The 18595-nt window shown below is 39.2% G+C and overlaps 2 protein-coding genes and 1 pseudogene across 8 annotated transcripts in view; 1 reads left to right on the top strand and 2 right to left on the bottom strand.

Moving 5' to 3' along the window:
- Positions 1-17: 17 nt before the first annotated feature.
- Ctbs (chitobiase) lies at positions 18-16957 on the top strand. Of its 2 annotated transcripts, none has more exons than XM_029474789.2 (7): positions 18-194; positions 4053-4191; positions 4652-4713; positions 7373-7544; positions 8752-8849; positions 9673-9834; positions 13890-16957. In XM_029474789.2, exons 1-7 carry the CDS (start codon positions 66-68, stop codon positions 14079-14081), a joined length of 954 nt encoding a protein of 317 aa, XP_029330649.1. In that variant the 5' UTR covers positions 18-65; the 3' UTR covers positions 14082-16957. The 2 variants fall into 2 exon arrangements, with proteins under 2 accessions (XP_029330649.1, XP_021014296.1); XM_021158637.3 differs by having other exon boundaries at positions 4652-4860.
- The window catches only part of Spata1 (spermatogenesis associated 1), a 39984-nt gene continuing 28794 nt past the window's right edge, over positions 7406-18595 (bottom strand). For 3 of the 6 annotated variants that reach the window (XM_021158634.3, XM_085835441.1, XM_029474788.2), the window contains 3 exons: positions 15878-15965; positions 13142-13212; positions 7406-7524 (listed from right to left, as the gene is read on the bottom strand). In XM_021158634.3, the coding sequence (XP_021014293.1) occupies positions 13190-13212; positions 15878-15965 (111 nt within the window). In that variant the 3' untranslated portion in view covers positions 7406-7524; positions 13142-13189. Of the gene's footprint in view, positions 7525-13141; positions 13213-15848; positions 15966-18595 lie in introns of those variants that run through there. The other 3 variants (XM_021158635.3, XM_085835440.1, XM_085835442.1) reach the window with 1 other exon arrangement.
- LOC110291467 (histone H3.3A-like) lies at positions 16667-17588 on the bottom strand (annotated as a pseudogene).

Below are 18595 nucleotides of genomic sequence, written 5' to 3'. Positions count from 1 at the left end.
CCTGCCCATCGGACATCAGGGCCCGCCCTTCAAGAGGCGTCATTCCCGCAGCCTCCACCCCAGGCATGGCGCTGTGTGACCTCCCGCAATTGACTCTGCTGCTGCTGCCGCTGTTGGCACGGCTCTCGGCCGGGGACTGCCCGTGCTCCGAGGCTGCTCTCTGCCAACCGATCCGCCACCGTCCCGACTTCGAGGTCAGCACTCCTTTGCCCGTCGTTCTGATACTCAAGGCTGTAGAAGTTGTGCGCTCACTGAGCAGCCTTAACCACCAGAGTCTTCCTCTTTTTAGATTTCCTTCAGAGGTTGGGCAACTTCCCAGGCCGCAGACTGTGAGCTCCTGCTTGAGCATTATAATGCTCCTGCCTCATCAGATTCCCGAGGCCAGCTCCTCCCGCTAACCGCTCAGCCACCTGCGGGGAGGGTAGGAGAACCGGTTCTTGGTTTCCAAGGCAATGCACATTTAGTAGGAAAGTGTCCACCTCCAAAAGTACATCCGAAAGCAGGATGTTCTGCTAACCTTTGTACTTGGTACGGATTAGTTCTTTCGTTTATGGACAGTCACCCACCCAGGAAAGCGGCAAAACCAGCTATTTGAGTCAATTTTTCTTTAACCCAGCAGAACGGCTTATAAAGCTTACGGACTTAACACGAAGCGGTGGTTAAACCGTGTGACTGAAGTTGATGACAGTGGCTGGACCTGGGGGTCAGCGATGTCAGAGGGTCCAGTCTCAAAAAAATTGTACAGAGAAGGAACAGTTCATGGGTCTTAAACTTATATTTGGTTTCGAGACATAGATATTTAAATGCTTGTGTTTGCATACATTATTTAGGAAAAAATAGTGACAGTATTTTTGTTGACTGCCTACTGCAACTGAACATTCTTTAACAAGAAAAAATTAGGTGCATTAACGTTTCTTTGAGCAATGGTCCTTAGTAGCACTCAGATCATTAAGATCAGAAATTAAAATTTGGGAGTGAAAGAATTAGCTGTTTGGCAATGGATAGCTGTTACTTTTAGTTTATGGTCCGGTGGATCTTTCCTACTGTGGTGGTTTGAATGGGAATGGCCCTCATGGAGTCATGTGTTTACATGCTTGTCCCATAGGAAGTGACACATTAACAGGTGTGGCCTTGTTGGAGGAAGTGTGCCACTGTGGGGATGGGCTTTGAGGTCTCCCAGGCTCAAACTCTGTCTAGAGTGGCTCAGTCTTTGCCCTGCTGCTTAGAACTCTGAGCTCCCTCGCCAGCACCACAGCTGCCTGGATGCTGCCATGATGATAAGGATTAAACCTCGGAACTGTAAGCCAACTCCAATGAGATGTTTTCCTTTATAAGTATTGCAGTCATGGTGCCAATTCACAGCCAAAGAAGCCCTAAGACACCTGCTTAGAGATTAGCTGACTGATCTGATTGGCTAACTAGGAACTCAAGGGACTTGCTCAGCTGTTTCAGCCTAAAGCTCCTCCCCTCAATTAAGTGGTTTTATAACAATCTGATTTATTGTGGCACTCAACACTTAGTGGGTGATATAGTATTTGTGAGAATTTGTCATTACATGCTAAGAAAATTATCCGCATCCATAAACTCGTAGTAAACGAGGCCTCACTAGCCTTTTGCTTCTTGAAATGAGATTATAAGAGTCTCCTTCCCCGCTGCATATATTTGTGTGGCAGAATTATGGTGGACTGACCTGTGCTTTGAGAATGAACCCATTTGTACTGGCAAGTTTTATGCCAATTTGACACAAGCTAGAGTCACCAGGGAGGAGGAATCAATTAAGAAAATGCCTCAAAAAGGGGGAGTGGGTGGGTAGGGGACTGGGGGGGTGGGTATGGGGGACTTTTGGGATAGCATTGAAAATGTAAACGAGGAAAATACCTAATTAAAAAAAAAAAGAAAGAAAGAAAATGCCTATAGGTTAACCTATAGGACATTTCCTGAATTAGTGATTGGTGGAGGAGGACCCAGCCTATAATGGGTGGTGCCTTTCCTGAACAGGCAGTCCTGGGTTCCATGGCGGTAAGGAGCCTTTTCCCCTGACCTCTGCATCAGCTCCTGCCTCCAGATTCCCACCCTGTTTGAGTTCCTGTCCTGATTTCCTTTGACGATGAACAGTGTGATATGGAAGTATAAGCTGAATCAACCCTTCCCTCCCCAAGTTGCTTTGGTCAGTGTTTCATCACAGTTAACAGTCACTAAGATACCATTCCCCACCATGGATATCTAACACCCCTCCCTTTGTGTTCTCAAGATTGGGAGTAGCTGCCATTAGATCACAGGCCCTACCTTGTTGGGGTTTGTTTTGTTTTGTTTTGAACAAGTTGAGTCTTAAATGTGAGAATTAAAACATTGAGCTATCCAGTTTTCACATTCTGTGTGTAGTAACTTTATTGAATGGTTGCTTGACAGAAAAAAACATGAACTGTGCACAGTTAATTCGGAAAGGTAAAGGCATGGTTGGTTTTGAGACATTCAATGACAGCCTTACCAATTACGGTTGTTGCTCTGCACAGCCCTTACTGGTCCATTCTCCTGTGGGCCCCTACATCTCTATTTTCAGTGCCAGTATAATGTGCCACCCCTTCTTGAAGCTCTAACGGAACTCCAGAAGAATGAACAACTCTGTGGCCCTCAGATACTGCTTGAGAGTACCACCTAGTGGGTTTTATACTGTTCCTCTCTCTCTCAGCACCTCTGCGTCGTAGCTACCTCTTCGCTTCCACAGTCTCAGAACTCTTTTCAGTTGTGGGGAACTTGAGTTGTAGGAACTTGGCCCTAGTCTGCAAATGCTCACTCGCCTGTAGGCTCTCTTCTTTTGTCATCCTCCAGAATGCAGAGGTCCCCTCCCATGAAGCCATCATGGATGGTTTCTTTCACCACCTAGAGAGCAGATTCCTTGGTCATGGAATCAAGGCCCCTACATTTCCTTCCAGGCCTTGATGCTACTGTAATTTCCTAATGGATCTTGGTATTTGTTAACCTCTGTGCCTCTCTCGCCTAGCAAAACCCCTCTCCTGCATTTTCATGAGGGTTAGCTCTCTCCATAAATGAATACCGTCGGGTAAAAGGAACATGGCCAGTGACGCTTTTGTGCTTCTAGGGTCCTCTCTGAGGGAAAGACACTGAAGGAACATTAGCTCCTTTAAAACTGGACCTGACCACTCGTCTAAGTCAGCTCCATTCAAAAGCACACACAGCAACCTACGCAGTATCCACGGCTGCATCTGAAACAGGCAGAAGCCTGAAGGTCAGCAAACTCTGTGACCTCTGGCGCTCCCACCTTCGCTGAGGTCTCACTCATGAGTTCTGGCGATATTTATCCAAACTCTTCCCCTTTTGTGCTTCCAGCGTGGGTTCCTCTTTAATCCATTCCTCATTTCAGCCCAAGGGAATTTTCTAGGATGCATTCCTTTTCCTTTTAAAAAATACTTGTGTCTGAATATTAGGTGAGGAGTATTTCAGGCAAAGAACACATAAAGATGTAGAGCTGGTGGTTCTTCTCATGTCAATTGTCACACTTGTGTGTTTATAAAAATATAATCGACGGTAAAAGTACGAAACCTTAAATGAAGCTCCGTGGCTCCAAAAGGCCACCCAGTCTGTAGAGATGTTCACTGAGTTGCAGTCTGAGTGGCTACCTTAAGATAGAAGAGTGAGGTTTCATGTGAGTCCATTACAATAAGGTGGTTTTATTAAATAAAAATGGTTTTCTTCTCTCCATTTCCCTCAGGATACTAACTTTTCAACAGGGCTGGCTTTCATGAATTACCCCAAATTCAACAGTCTGTGTTCTCTTTTATGCTTTTTCTAAATTCTAGGTTTCTGCCATACGGAACATTTATAGTCGCTGTGTTCTTTCTGTCTTCAGGCCTCACCACTAGCCAGTACTTCTTCCAGGTCCATGCAACCACCAGTTTAATATACTGGTAGCCTGATGTCTTCATATTACACTCAGTGCCCACTGCCTGACATGTGGAGGTGGTTCAAGTATCTGGATGTCAGTATGATAACCTCAATTTAAGTGCCAGTGTCTACCCCTGTTTTCCTGGCAGGTCTTTGTATTTGATGTTGGACAGAAAACCTGGAAATCTTATGACTGGTCACAGATTACAACTGTGGCAGCTTTTGGAAAATATGACCCAGAACTTATGTGCTACGCTCATTCAAAAGGAGCCAGGGTAGTGCTAAAAGGTATGTTTTAAGCAGACACACGTCTAGCCAATGCAAAAAAAAAAAAATGTGTATTGTTTACTATATATAGTCCTTTTTATGCCTCTTTTATTCAAAACCTTAGTTGTAGATACCACTAAATCTATTCCACAAACACAGTTTTAAAAAGAATACGCCTACTCCTTGTTTTTGAGCAAATGTGATTGCCTAGTTATGGCACGCTGACCTTTAGTATGGTCTACAAGCTCTGCTCCTAATTCAGGATGGTTTTAGCTCACAGGGACTATGTTGAAGATTAGTAAGCAATAGCTGTTATTTGGTACGATTTCTCCACTTGGAAAGCAGATTAGAGGCTTGATATTCCAAAATTCATGTGTTTCAAAGACATAATGATCCCTTTGGGAGTGGCTTTGGGAAGTAAACGGTTTTACCTATGAAAAGTATCCATATCCATATGTAAATATGTCTGTTCCTTCCAAAGGTGACGTCTCTCTGAAGAATATCATTGATCCTACCTTCAGAGCATCGTGGATAGCTCAGAAAGTTGAGTTAGCCAAGGCGCAGTATATGGATGGGATTAATATAGACATAGAGCAGGAAGTTACCTGTTCATCACCTGAATATGAAGCACTGACAGCTCTGGTCAAAGAAACCACAGAGTGTTTCCATCGTGAGATCCAGGGATCACAGGTCACATCAATACTCATTGGTGGTGGTGGTGGTGTTTAATCAAAATGTATGATTAAATGTATAAGGATGATTAGTGACCTCTTAGTTTTATAGCAATGGTGGAAGAGTCTCTGCACACATTTCCCAAAACCCCTTTTCTGGAGTGTTACTGTTATTTAAGGTCCTAGGTCTCTATTTATATCAAAATACAACACTGCATCTGTTCTGTCCTCTTGTCTGCAGCACTGTACACTGTGGGCAGCAAGAAGCCAGGAGGGCCTAAACTGGCCTTTACCGGTACAGAGCAGAAAACTCAGGCACTAAAGAAGAGGTTAGTGCTAGGGAACTGTCTCACTCTCTGTAGGCTCTGTAGTATTTGCGAAGCACTCAGGGCCCATGAGAGCTCAAAGCACTAAGTCTATGGAACCAGTCAGGACTATGTCCGTAGAGCCAGGAGCATAATTACAGCAGACCTCAACACAAGTAATCTTGTCAGACAATGTGTAAGTAGCAAAGGGCAATGTGCCTCCAGAGCAGGACTGTTAAATATGTATGCACATTAAAAAAATTCATGATCTTAAAAATGAATAAAAACCTATGTATACACACATATCCACATGGGAGAGTCACTCCCAGATATATACATGAGGCCCTTGGTACAACCTCTAGTGTACACACACACACACACACACACACACACAATTACTGAGAAAATTAATTATCCCTGTTTTTAAACATATGTGATGATACATGTCTTTAATCCTAGTGCTTAGTAGGTAGAGGCAGGGAGACTGGGAGTTCAAGGCTAGCCTGGGCTACATAGTGAGATGCTATCTCAAAACAGCTAAAACATTTAAGTAGACTCACACACATTGTCCTTGGTATCCACGTAAGACTGTTTCCAGTGTATAAAATCAAAATCTGTAGATGCTAATGCTAGAGTCATGTACATTAAATGGCAAAGTATTTGATATGCAAAACTACTCATGTTCTTTAAAATCTTTATATTGCTAATAATACCTAATACAATGTTATATACATAGCTATTATATTGACTGTTGAGGATATAAAGTTAAGAATAATATCCACACATAGAAAATTTTAGAAATATCCACAGTATAGAAAATTAGCAAACCTTTTTTATCTGTACTTTGTAGAATTTATAAATGCAAAAGATCACCCTTATATAAAGTATGTATAATAAATATATTTTTCGTGTCTATTGTATATACATGTGATGTTCGTCCAAGGTAGAGCACCGTAAGTTCTATAAACCAATGGTTCTGAAGCTTGCCCTAGGATCACGTGGGGTGTTATTTAAAATTTCCTGACATTAATTCACTGAATGTGGGCTAGAGCTTAGGGACCTGCAGTTTTAGCATGTACTTTGGGTGATTCTGATAGAGCTGGTTGTCACATGAGACTCACTGGTCAAATTATATGACACAAGGATGGACATATCAGTGGGAAGGAGATGTGTGGCTTTGATGGGATGACAGCAAGTGATTAGCAGTGTTGAGTGGAACTCACCACAGCATTAAAGGTCACAGCAGTAGGAGGGTCGAAAACCACTGGATTAGAGGTATTCACTTGCTCCAATACTGCACGACAGTTCCATTTTGTAATAACGGGGAACAACAAAATGGGTCCAATTTATAAACACTTTACTTCACAGCCATTTTTTGTAGAATTTTTAATACTCAGTGAAGCATAAGGAAAAACTGTGACAAAGTTTGGTAAGATAAATTGGACAAAATATAAATATTTTAACATAAAGACTCATTTTATATCTATTAGGTGTTTACTGGGTGCCTAATTAAGGAAAAAACACTTGGTGGGATTTTTAGACTGTTTCTAGACATTAAAATAAAACTTACATTTAATTGAGGTAAAAACCCGTATTTTAAGATACTCATCCTTGTTGATCACCATTCAGAATAAAGGAATATTACCTGTTTCATTTGGCTGTTTCCAGAAACTAAGATCATTTAAGCATTTTGAGTTGACAAATAAATCCTAGTTATCTGACTGTATGTATATGTATGTGTATGTATATATATGTGTATGTGTATATGTATATGTAGTATTTGGCCCACCCTACCATGTCATATAATTGTGAATCAGGGACTAACTCAGAATACCATCAGGCAGTACCAATGGGTGACCTGCGTAGCCTGCACAGTACTTTAAAGTCTTCTGTATTTGATTTCTTTTCACATGACTTCACTTTCAACATATTGCATATGCTCCAACATCATGCATTACCATTGAACTTGCTCCTTCCAGTTAGTGAGTTCCCAGCCCAGGCTTTGAGAACATTTGGAGTTGAAATCCTTCTTCTTTACAGTGCTCTGTTCCTGGTCCTTGTGTATCCAGTTATAGACACAGGCCAGTCCAATGTAGTAACAAAACATATTTATTAGAGCTCTTCTACATGTATTAAATTCTATATGCATACATTATAAGCATTTCTTTATTTTTGAGTAGAATAAGTCAATAAATGTTATGTAAATAATATGTAGTTTTTTCACAGGTAACCTTTGATGTAGCTTGGTCACCAAAGCGCATAGACAAAAGGTGCTATAATTACACTGGGATCGCAGATGCCTGTGACTTTCTTTTTGTGATGTCTTACGATGAGCAAAGTCAGATCTGGTCAGAATGTATTGCAGCCGCCAATGCTCCCTACAATCAGACATTAACTGGTAAGAATCCAAAAAATGATCACTTAATTAGTAATATTTATTCCAAAACCTCAGGCACTAAGGTGTATTTTAGTATTTCTAAATTATTTTTACACTCTTTCTATATAAAACTGTGCTTTATGAATGAAATACAAAAATTTGAGAGCTTTAGGTTTTCAAAAATATTTAATTTTACTTACATATCCTTATGGGGTAGCTTTATTATCATTGATTCTACATTATAGATAGGATGGGACTCGCATGCGTATTTTTGCTTCAGGCCATACACTTGTCATATGCCAAGATATTTCTGTTTAATATTATGAAAGTTAATGCAGAAATTCACAACTAGTTAGGAGTTTAGATAACTGTGTATGTATATGCATGTATATGTGAATGTTTATGGACGCAATCATATATATTCAACCAGAAGTGGGAATTGATGGGTATGCTGTATCACAAACACACACACACACACACACACACACACACACACACACCTCAAGAGCCATTTGTGTGGTGGATAGAAAGACTGTAAGAGCCAGAGTTGGGGAGACCCAAGCGAAAGTGTTCTGTGGTTACAACAGCACTGTGCACTCATGACTTTAGAGCGTCTGTGGCTGTGGCCTAAGACTGGCCCACGGTGTAGCCAGTCAACACTCTCAGGGGGAGTTGGAGAGCCCATTCATGCTCCTTGTGCTCTAAACTACAGCTTGCTTCTGTATAACAGCACGGGCATTTTTTATCTCCACCAGTCAGTAGGAAGCACACATCATATTTGTAATCATGGAACACTGGAGTTTCTATAAGAAATTCTGAATATCACTGCCACAAAGTTTAAGATTTATAGAACTTTTTTGAAGCTTTAGAATCCCAAATATGAAATATATGTTAGCAGTTAGAACCTAAATTTAATAGGATTTCTTGAAATTTTCATTTCTCCTGTATTTTGTGTATTTTGTTTCCAGTATCATCTACACTGGATATCATCTCTTATTTAAACAAAACAAAACAAGACAAAAAAGAAATCTTAGAAAGCAAGACATAGGACTTCCAGTCCTTAAGGGATGGTTTTTATGACATTTTAGAAAAAAACACACTTTGTATCTGAACAAATAAACCTGTTTTTACAACCTTAAGGTTTGCCATGGTTGTCCCAGATTGTGTGCACATATTAACAGATATATAAGCAGAATAATTATGTGTTTTTCTGCCCCCATGTGACTAGGATATATTGACTACATCAAGATGGGCATTAGCCCTAAGAAACTTGTAATGGGTGTTCCCTGGTATGGCTATGATTACATTTGCCTAAATCTCTCAAAGGTAAGAACAACTTATATTGGGTATATGTGATATTACTCCATTGTATACTTAGTTCTGCTCTGAATATATGAGATCTTATTGAGATTTCTGAATGCATTTTGAGGGTAAGCTTTGTTTCTTTTTCTTTTGTTGTTGTTGTTGTTGTTGTTGTTTTGTTTTGTTTTTCGAGACAGGGTTTCTCTGTGTAGCTCTGGCTGTCCTGGAACTCACTCTGTAGACCAGGCTGTCCTCGAACTCAGAAATCTTCCTTCCTCTGCCTCCCAAGTGCTGGGATTAAAGGTGTTTACCACGCCCGGTTCTTTTTAACTCTTTACTATCATGGCAGTTTCTGAATGCCATGCATTTTATTTTATTATCAATTTCATGATTATTCTGTATAATCAGGTTATTTGTAGCATATCTTTTTTAAAAAAAATATTTGTTTTATGTATATTAGTCCACTGTAGCTGTCTTCCAACACACCAGAAGAGGGTATCAGATCTCATGACAGACAGTTGTGAGCCACCATGTGGTTGCTGGGAGTGAACTCAGGACCTCTGGAAGAACAATCAATGCTCTAAACTGTTGAGCCATCTCTCCAGCCCTATAGCATATCTTTTATTTCTCCTCTAGTTCTTTTTTTTCTTTTTCTTTCCCTTTTTCTTTCTGGAGACATGTATGTATGCCCAAACCAGAGCTTTTGAAGATTGCTGCTGGCTTGTGTCCTCTAGTTCATTTTTTCTTTTTTTCTACTTATATCTTTTATTTCTAACAGTTTTATTATTTTTCTCATTTGGCTTTTAACATTTGCTCAATAATGACACGCACATGTTTGAATTCCTAGGATGACATTTGCAGCATTGCAAAGGTCCCTTTCAGGGGGGCTCCTTGTAGCGATGCTGCAGGCCATCAAGTGCCCTACAAGGTGATCATGAAGCAGGTAAATGGTTCTGTTTCTGGAAGCCAGTGGGATAAAGACCAGCAAGCTCCCTATTATAACTACAAGGTACATCTTCACAATTTTTGAACATTTATGCTGTTACATAATTTTATTATGGTGTGGTTAGGTACCAGTTTTACTGTTTGTTACTGTTTATTTGTGTAAGCCTGTCTTTGAAGCTGTGTAATCAGTAGACTTAGTTCCCCAGAGAGCAATTCAAGCTACATTACTAGTACAATGCTCTGCTTGGTCGGCTTCCTTTTGAAAGTTCTATGAAACGTGCATATCACAAAGAGGACTCCCTTAGGAGCCGGCAACTATGCTAAGGTGACTGTTTTGAAAGGCTTTGGTCAACGTAGTTTTTATGTTTGAGAATCTTCACATGAAACGCAGAGTAGTAGATAAGTCATGATATATTTCTATATTAAAAATACCATCATCTATCAAGTTTATTCTAAAAGTAAAACAAATGATAAGGAATGTTAAAATTTAGAGACAGAAAAATATTACACAAGGAAACATAGCCGGGCGGTGGTGGCCCACGCCTTTAATCCCAGCACTGGGAGGCAGAGGCAGGCGGATTTCTGAGTTCGAGGCCAGCCTGGTCTACAAAGTGAGTTCCAGGACAGCCAGGGCTACACAGAGAAACCTTGTCTCGAAAACAAACAAACAGAAAGAAAGAAAGAAAGAAAGAAAGAAAGAGAGAGAGAGAGAGAGAGAGAGAGAGAGAGAGAAAGAAAGAAAGAAAGAAAGAAAGAAAGAAAGAAAGAAAGAAAGACAGACATGAAGAACTATGGATGTGGTTAAAAAAAAATAGGAGTAGCAATAGACACATCTATTCCAGAGACATAGAATTGTTGTTTCACAATCTGGTAAAAAAATAAACCATTTTTTACCTAAAAATCTTGAAGTACAAATTATCTTTAAAAGTCTCTTTGAATGATGTCACTTTACGGTGTATAGAAATCCTCATTATTTGTTGCCTCTATAGTATTGAGTGATGATCTGATATTTGTTTATAGAAAATTGATTGCAAACACGTTACTACACAAATACAGTATTAAGCACTCTGGACTTCAGAATCAAAATTATATGCCTAATAGTTAAACTTGGGTACATTATAATCCTATCACATATATGTATGTATGTTATATTATTTATATTGTGTACTGGCTAGTTCTGTGTCAACTTGGCACAGGCTGGAGTTATCACAGAGAAAGGAGCTGGGGAAATGCCTCCACGAGATCCAGCTGTAAGGCATTTTCTTAATTAGTGATCAAGGGGGGAGGTCACCTTGTGGGTGGTGCCATCTCTGGGCTGGTAGTCTTGGTTCTATAAGAGAGCAGGCCAGGGGAAGCAAGCCAGTAAGGAACATCCCTCCATGGCCTCTGCATCAGCTCCTGCTTCCTGCCCTGCTTAAGTTCCAGTCCTGACTTCCTTGGTGATGAACAGCAGTGTGGAAGTGTAAGCTTGGAATAAACCCTTTCCTCCCCAACTTGCTTCTTGGTCATGATGTTTGTGCAGGAATAGAAACCCTGACTAAGATAATATGTATATATAATATATATTAAGCAATATTTCTAGAGCTCTGTTCTGAGAACTGTTAACATTATATATAGACAAACACATACATGTGCAAATATGCATGCATGTGCTATGACCAAATATATTTAGAAAACAGACAATATCTGTTGCCTGAGATTTCTATTGTATAGAATTATATTAAAATATTTTAAAAAGGTTGCAATACATATAGCTATTTATTTAACATAGAGCCCATTTGAATCCACTCAGAACCAGGCAGGGGAGAAGTATGTTATGGTTATAGTAATCAGTTATATATAATTTAAAACACATATACTGTCATGTACTGTTTTGTGACCATTGGCTTAATTTTTCTTCAGTAAGGGAGATGTAGGAACATTCTTTTTAAAAAAAATAACATTTTTAATTGATAAAATTGTATCTAATTATGATATACAACCAGTCTTGATATATGTGTAAACTGTAGGGTGGTTAAATCCATTCCTTAACATCTTTTATAACTGGTATGTGAAATCATAATCAGCTAGAGTCAGCAGTCTTCAACGCTCTGAACCCTTGGTACCTCACTTAATCACAGTGATGATGGCACTTAGCATTTCTCTCTGTGTGACTGAAACAGTGTGTCCTTTGAACGCCTCCCATTCTCCCTTCCTGTCTTTAATAGGACTACTATTTTAGTTATTCTTTGAAAGAATAGACTTGGTTTTTGAGTTAAGTATATTTAGTTTATTTTCTAGACACAGTTTATGATAGTTTTATTCACATGTATTAGTTGCATATATCAATGTGACTCAGTATGATTTTCAACACAATACACAGCATCCACCAATAAAATCAAGGTTGGTGTCATTTTTACTTATCATTTATGTTTAAAGCCCTTGAACTCTTAACTCTTATTTATGAAATATTCATTTCATCTGACAAGTGTGTCCTGGTAACCACTATCCAAAACATACTACTTGAGGTTAAATAATTCATGAAACATTTTGGGGAGCCTTGGAAACCAGTTAGTGGTACTTTAAACAACACTCTATTGTTACTGTTATGTTCCTTTTGTTTGTTTGTTTGTTTTTTCGAGACAGGGTTTCTCTGTGTAGCCCTGGCTGTCCTGGAACTCACTCTGTAGACCAGGCTGGCCTCGAACTCAGAAATCTGCCTGCCTTGCCTCCCAAGTGCTGGGATCAAAGGTGTGCGGCCACCACTGCCCGGCTCTCACTTTTAGTCACATTACAATCAAGTTTCTGTTGCGCTTGAAAAGAATCACTCTGCTCTTTTATCCTGTTCATCAATAGCAGCTTCCTCTTGAACTCAATATTCTAGAACCAGGTATAGTTTATACATGCTTAAACCAAGTAATGTGCAAGATAAAGAATTAAGAGTGAGGTATGCCGCATTGTTCACTAAGCTGAAATACACTGCAGCCTATTTGCTTACCAAGTTACTACTGCTCTTTAGACTAATCAGGAAACTAATTCCAAGAGTGCTACCAGGGACAAAATATTACTGGCTCCTTCAGAGTTGCCTTTAAGCACTTTCCTAATGCATTTAAAAGCAGTAAATTATTTTTCATTATAGTTCTGACCTTTTCCTTAAAATATTTTTTTTCTCCTTCGTTTGTTCTTTTGCCTACATCTGGTCCTTTAATTTTCTTTCTTTTCTGATAACCTGTGTTTTTGGAGAGACAGTGTGGCAGGGTAGAAGGTAAGTGTGAGACCTCAGTATGTTCATTCTCTCAGTCAGCTCTGTGCTGAGTCACCTCCAGCAGCCTCTCAGAATCAATTCTGTAAGACCAGCAAGGGGCAGCACTTCCCTCCTCCACTGCTGTTACCTGTTCATCTGGCTGATTTATCACAAACAATATTCATCTGTTGAACTTCTAGGTTGGCACAGTTCCAGAAACTGTAAAGAACATTAAATAAATAAATAAATAAATAAATAAATAAATAAATAAATAAATCGGGTTTTTATAGATAGTAACAGTTGTTGTTTTTATTTGCATTGCATTCAAGAGTTGCCTAGTGGAATATTAAGACATAATATAATGAAATATTTTATCTCAGCACCTGCCTTGTTTATTCAACAAGTTTTTGTAGAGTGAAAACATATGGATCTGAACTGTCAGTTCTGTCTTGTGTTTTCTGGACAGGGTATCACTGGAGCTCAGGCTTGCTCTGAACTTATGACCTTCTTGCCTCATCCTTGAGGCTGCCAGGTGTTCATCACCAGGCCCTGCCGAAGTCTGAGCATGTAAAAGCTCTACAGTCTGCAGTAATTCAAGTGTACATATTGGTTACTAATAGTTGGAACAGATCAAATAAGGAATCTTAAGGCAGAAAGGTTCTTCAATAAAATACCTCTTAAGTAGAGGTTAACTTGTGTAATGTTTATTGTTGCTAAAGTACCATAAGGTAATATTTAGAAATATCATGTATATAACCATGAAAAATAGAGCAGTAAAGTAATATGGTATAATTTTTTAAAATTTTTATTGCATGCATTTTGAATCCTTGGATTTCAGTATTTTTCCCTTGTTGTACTGAATACTTTAAGTTTCCAATTTAATTGTTTCTGTATAGGATCCTGCTGGCCATTTTCATCAAGTGTGGTATGATAACCCACAGAGCATCTCACTAAAGGCAGCATATGTCAAAAACTACGGCTTGCGGGGCATTGGCATGTGGAATGCAAACTGTCTTGACTACTCCGATGATGCTCTAGCCAGAGAGCAAACGCAAGAAATGTGGGGAGCCTTAAAACCAAGGCTGTGATGGAGTGGAGCATCTTTTGTCAGACTATTAGACTTGTAGGGCTGACCTGTATAAGTAGATCTACCTCTTGAAGAGATAAAAATGTATATATTTTTGTCATGTTGCCATAACTTACTTATTGGTATACTCAATTACACGGGTAAGAAATAAAGAAAATTTTCATTTGTACTTGAAAAATGCATACATATCTTAGATATCCAGGAATATAAAAGGAAGAAACAAGTCAATTTATTCTATTAAATATTCCTCCATGTTTCAGGATTATAATTTTCAAAATTTCATGCTCAATTTTCTCTCCTGTTATTGAAATATACTGTTAAAATCAATATAGATTTTAAAACTGTGTGACTGGTAGACAAGTGAAGATAATGGGGAAGGGAGTGCACATTACCACAGTACGATACACACATGTATAGAATATTATAATAAAGCCCACTAATTTTATATTAATATATGCTAATAAAAGGCCAACAAGAACTATGTGTAACTTGAAATGGAAATCACTGGCTTTGGACACAGTCTTTAAAACTTAGCCTCTGAGAAGCAGTTTGTGTTGAATGAGTAGGCATGGCTTTCCTGGTTCCTGATTCCTTACAGTACATATGAATATTTCAGGACATACACACATTAGAGTCACTTAGACAGCGTCTGAGATAAAGATAGGCATGCAAATGGAATGCAAGAGGATGACTGAGGAATGCCTGAACCCTGGACTAGAGCTACCTGACAAGATCCAGGTGAGAGCTTGCTGTAAGGGTCAGCTGCTGCTGAGTCTGACCCTAGTCACTGTTCCCCCTGCAGTCGCCCAGGGTCCCTCACAGGTTAGCACTCACTGCTTGCCTACTTTTCACATTTTTCTTCTGCATTTGCATTTTGCTTTTAAGCTACCTAAGAACATTATTCTTTCAACTTGTTCCTTTTTCTAAAAGACTATTTTGGGGAAAATAAATGTCTAGCATAAAGCAGTTCTTGTTTCCTTTCTCAAAGCAATCAGTAGTTACTGGGCTGGAGCGCTGGCTCGCAGGGGAGAGCGCTGGTCTCCTCCACAGGACTTGGTTCAGTTCCCAGAACCACATGGTTGGTCACAACCCCATTTCCAGAGGATCTGACTCACTCTTCCTGCACACACATGGTACATGGACATACATCCATGCATATAAAATTAAGTAAAAATAAAACAAATCATTACAATATATTCATATTATTTCCTGAAAGAACATAGATTAAATGTTTGTATCCTTTGAACTCCATTACATAAGGCCTATCTTCTTTACATATGATCCCCTTCCAAATTGGGATAAGTGATTAATCAACTGTCTGTTATGACAATATTATATTTTCTACTTACATAACTATTTATGACAGTAAAACTATTTACTTCCATGGTATATGATGAATAACTTTGTATTTATAAAAATCACTTTACATTTCTAAAATTAACACAAATTATTAGACACAATTTGTTGTGCATGTAGTTGCAATTGTTTTTTATCAAAATGTGATTAACAAAATTGTATTTACTAAAATATATGTTTTACTAGTCATTGATTTTGCCATCATACTGGTAATTATTTTGTAATAAGTAATTATAAAATGTAGTACTACAAAATAAGTAATAGACAAAATCTTTAAACACCTACTATATAGATTTATGCTATACAAAAGGTAAAAATTATAATTTTTAAATTTTTTCTTTAACTGTTAAATCAGCTTTATGATTTAATAAAACATTGCCAAGAAACACAGTGACTTATTTTGATCAAAGAGTTAAAATGTCAAGAGGTAAACAAACATACACATCGGAGGTCGGAAAGGTGCGCCCATTTTCTTCTGTGTCAGATCAGCTTTTAATGTCTGTAAATCTGAAACTGCTTGTTTTCTCATCTGTAGAAAGAGTTAGCTTTAGAAAGTGAAGTTCATCTTATCTTCCTAAAACCATCTCAGTGTTGGAACAGTCCTCATTTGCCTTTCATGCCTTCATGCTTATTAGGTTTCTACAATAAATTAATATATTATACGTCCTGTTTAACAGGCACACCTAGCTCACTAGATGTACATGAGATAATGTCCTTTATGTGTATATAAAGGGCAGTTGAAAGGTCTTAAAATATAGAGTAAAAGGAACCTTACTTTTTACTCTAACTTCAAAAATCTCAATGTGTAACAAGTACAACAGACGCTAACAGGACCCTGAACACAAGATGCTCCAGGAAAGGACAGGTAATTAAGAAGCATGATAGGATATACTTTGTGCCCAAAATGCTTCAAAGGGTCTTAAATCTTTGGTGTTCTCATTTCATAATTAAGGAAACTTGAGTACTTTGCTCACAGTGTAAAGCACAAGGCTGGAACAAGGCTGGAACAGCTATGAACTCTTTTTTTTTTTGAATGTAAAACATTTAATTTAAAAATGTTGAACACTACAATATATAAAATAGCAATTATAAATGCACATAGTGTATTCTATAGCTGCCAGGTTTACTTTTTTTTTTAAAGGAAACTGTTACACTGTGGCTAAAACTTGTATCTTCAACCTTTGAAAAAGCCCACATTCTATCACAGTGATGTATGGTTAAACACTTGGATCAAGTCATAACCAGTTTTATTGCAAAAGGACCCTGTACACATTTATCAATTCTAGTACCTTAATAGCTACCCAACAAGTCATTAACATACAGAAACATGCATCATGAAAAGCAAGAAGTATCACCCATCCCTCTGCGTATTAGCAACTTGTCACTCCTGAGCCACAGTGCTCATCACTGAGGTCTGTGAACAGTCACTCTTCCCATTCATCCTGAGTGAAAGATGGAATGACTTAAGTACAAATGCAACATATTATAAACAATTTCTTACAAAAAAAGTCACAAATTAAACCAAAGTATTTTACAGAATTTACTACAAAATGCCATAAAAACCGCCTCAACTTAAGCTCTCTCCCCCCCGTATCCGGCGAGCCAACTGGATGTCTTTGGGCATGATGGTGACTCTCTTGGCGTGGATGGCACACAGATTGGTATCTTCAAACAACCCCACCAGGTACGCTTCGCTAGCCTCCTGAAGGGCACCGATGGCTGCACTTTGAAACCTCAAGTCGGTTTTGAAATCCTGGGCGATCTCCCTCACCAATCTCTGGAATGGCAGCTTCCGGATGAGCAGCTCAGTCGATTTCTGGTAACAGCGGATCTCTCTCAGAGCCACGGTTTCTGGCCTATAGCGGTGAGGCTTCTTCACCCCGCCGGTAGAGGGCGCGCTTTTCCGAGCCGCCTTGGTGGCCAGCTGTTTGCGGGGGGGGGGGGGGGGGGGGGGGGTCTTTCCCACCGGTGGACTTCATAGCGGTCTGCTTGGTTCGGGCCATCTTCTTTCACCCAAAGCCGAGTCTGGGGCCCTTGCTGAGACCGAGGCGGCGCTGGAAGCACTCGAACAAGAGCCGCAATCGCCGAGCAGAACGAGCAGATGCTCCACCAACGAACGACCAAACCGCTCTGCCGAACTCTTAAACAATAAAGAACTCAGGCTTCCCTGGGTTTAGCGTGTCACATGCTGTATTTTTGTTTTTGTTTTTGTTTTTGTTTTTCGAGACATGGTTTCTCTGTATAGCCTTGGCTGTCCTGGAACTCACTTTGTAGACCAGGCTGGCCTCGAACTCAGAAATCCGCCTGCCTCTGCCTCCCGAGTGCTGGGATTAAAGGCGTGCGCCACCACGCCTGGCTACATGCTATATTTTTAAACAAATTTTGTTAAGGAACACCATTAAACCCTTAGAAGCACTACTTATTCTCTGTTACCTTGAATAAATATGCTTGCAAAAGGCCCAGGCTTGCTTTTCTGCCCTTTATTTCTGATTAGCATTGGTGGGAATGTTTTAGGCAGTTCATTCAGGATACAATAAACACTTAGTATTGCTTGTATATCCTGTAGTCATTATGGTTAAAAATGGGATTTTTTTCTCCTAATCCATAAGCCCCAAACTTTACTGTTTTGTGTTTTTAAAACCAAATTATTATTTATGCTCAAGTCATAAGTCACATTTGTAAGCTGTTCAAAGTAGTAGACCACTGTAACTTTAAATTAACAAACAGTAGATCAAATTCAAAATGTGGGTCCTTACTCACACAAGCTACAGTTGAAGTCCTTAATTAATATCCTTAGGTAGCCGTGCCAATCATATTCAATAGTGAGGTATATAACATCTCTATTCTAGAAAGTGATAATTCTGTACCATGAAGCTATTCTGGAAAAATAATGAGTGGAGAATTTCTGGGGTTAGCTTTCCAGTTCTCTCTATATATTCTTTTTGTTTTTTCTTTTTTTCTTTTGATTTTCTGAGACAGGGTTTCTTTGTATAGCCCTGGCTGTCCTGGAACTCACTCTGTAGACCAGGCTGGCCTCGAACTCAGAAATTCACCTGCCTCTGCCTCCCAAGTGCTAGGATTAAAGGCGTGCGCCACCACGCCCGGCATATATATGCATATATATATATATATGCTTTAATGAAAGAATATATAGTCTCC

The sequence above is a fragment of the Mus caroli genome, unplaced genomic scaffold, assembly GCF_978045245.1.
Source record: "Mus caroli unplaced genomic scaffold, Mus_caroli_1 scaffold_3, whole genome shotgun sequence".
Classification (NCBI taxonomy): Eukaryota; Metazoa; Chordata; class Mammalia; order Rodentia; family Muridae; genus Mus; species Mus caroli.
This window is presented reverse-complemented; position numbering and strand designations above follow the sequence as displayed.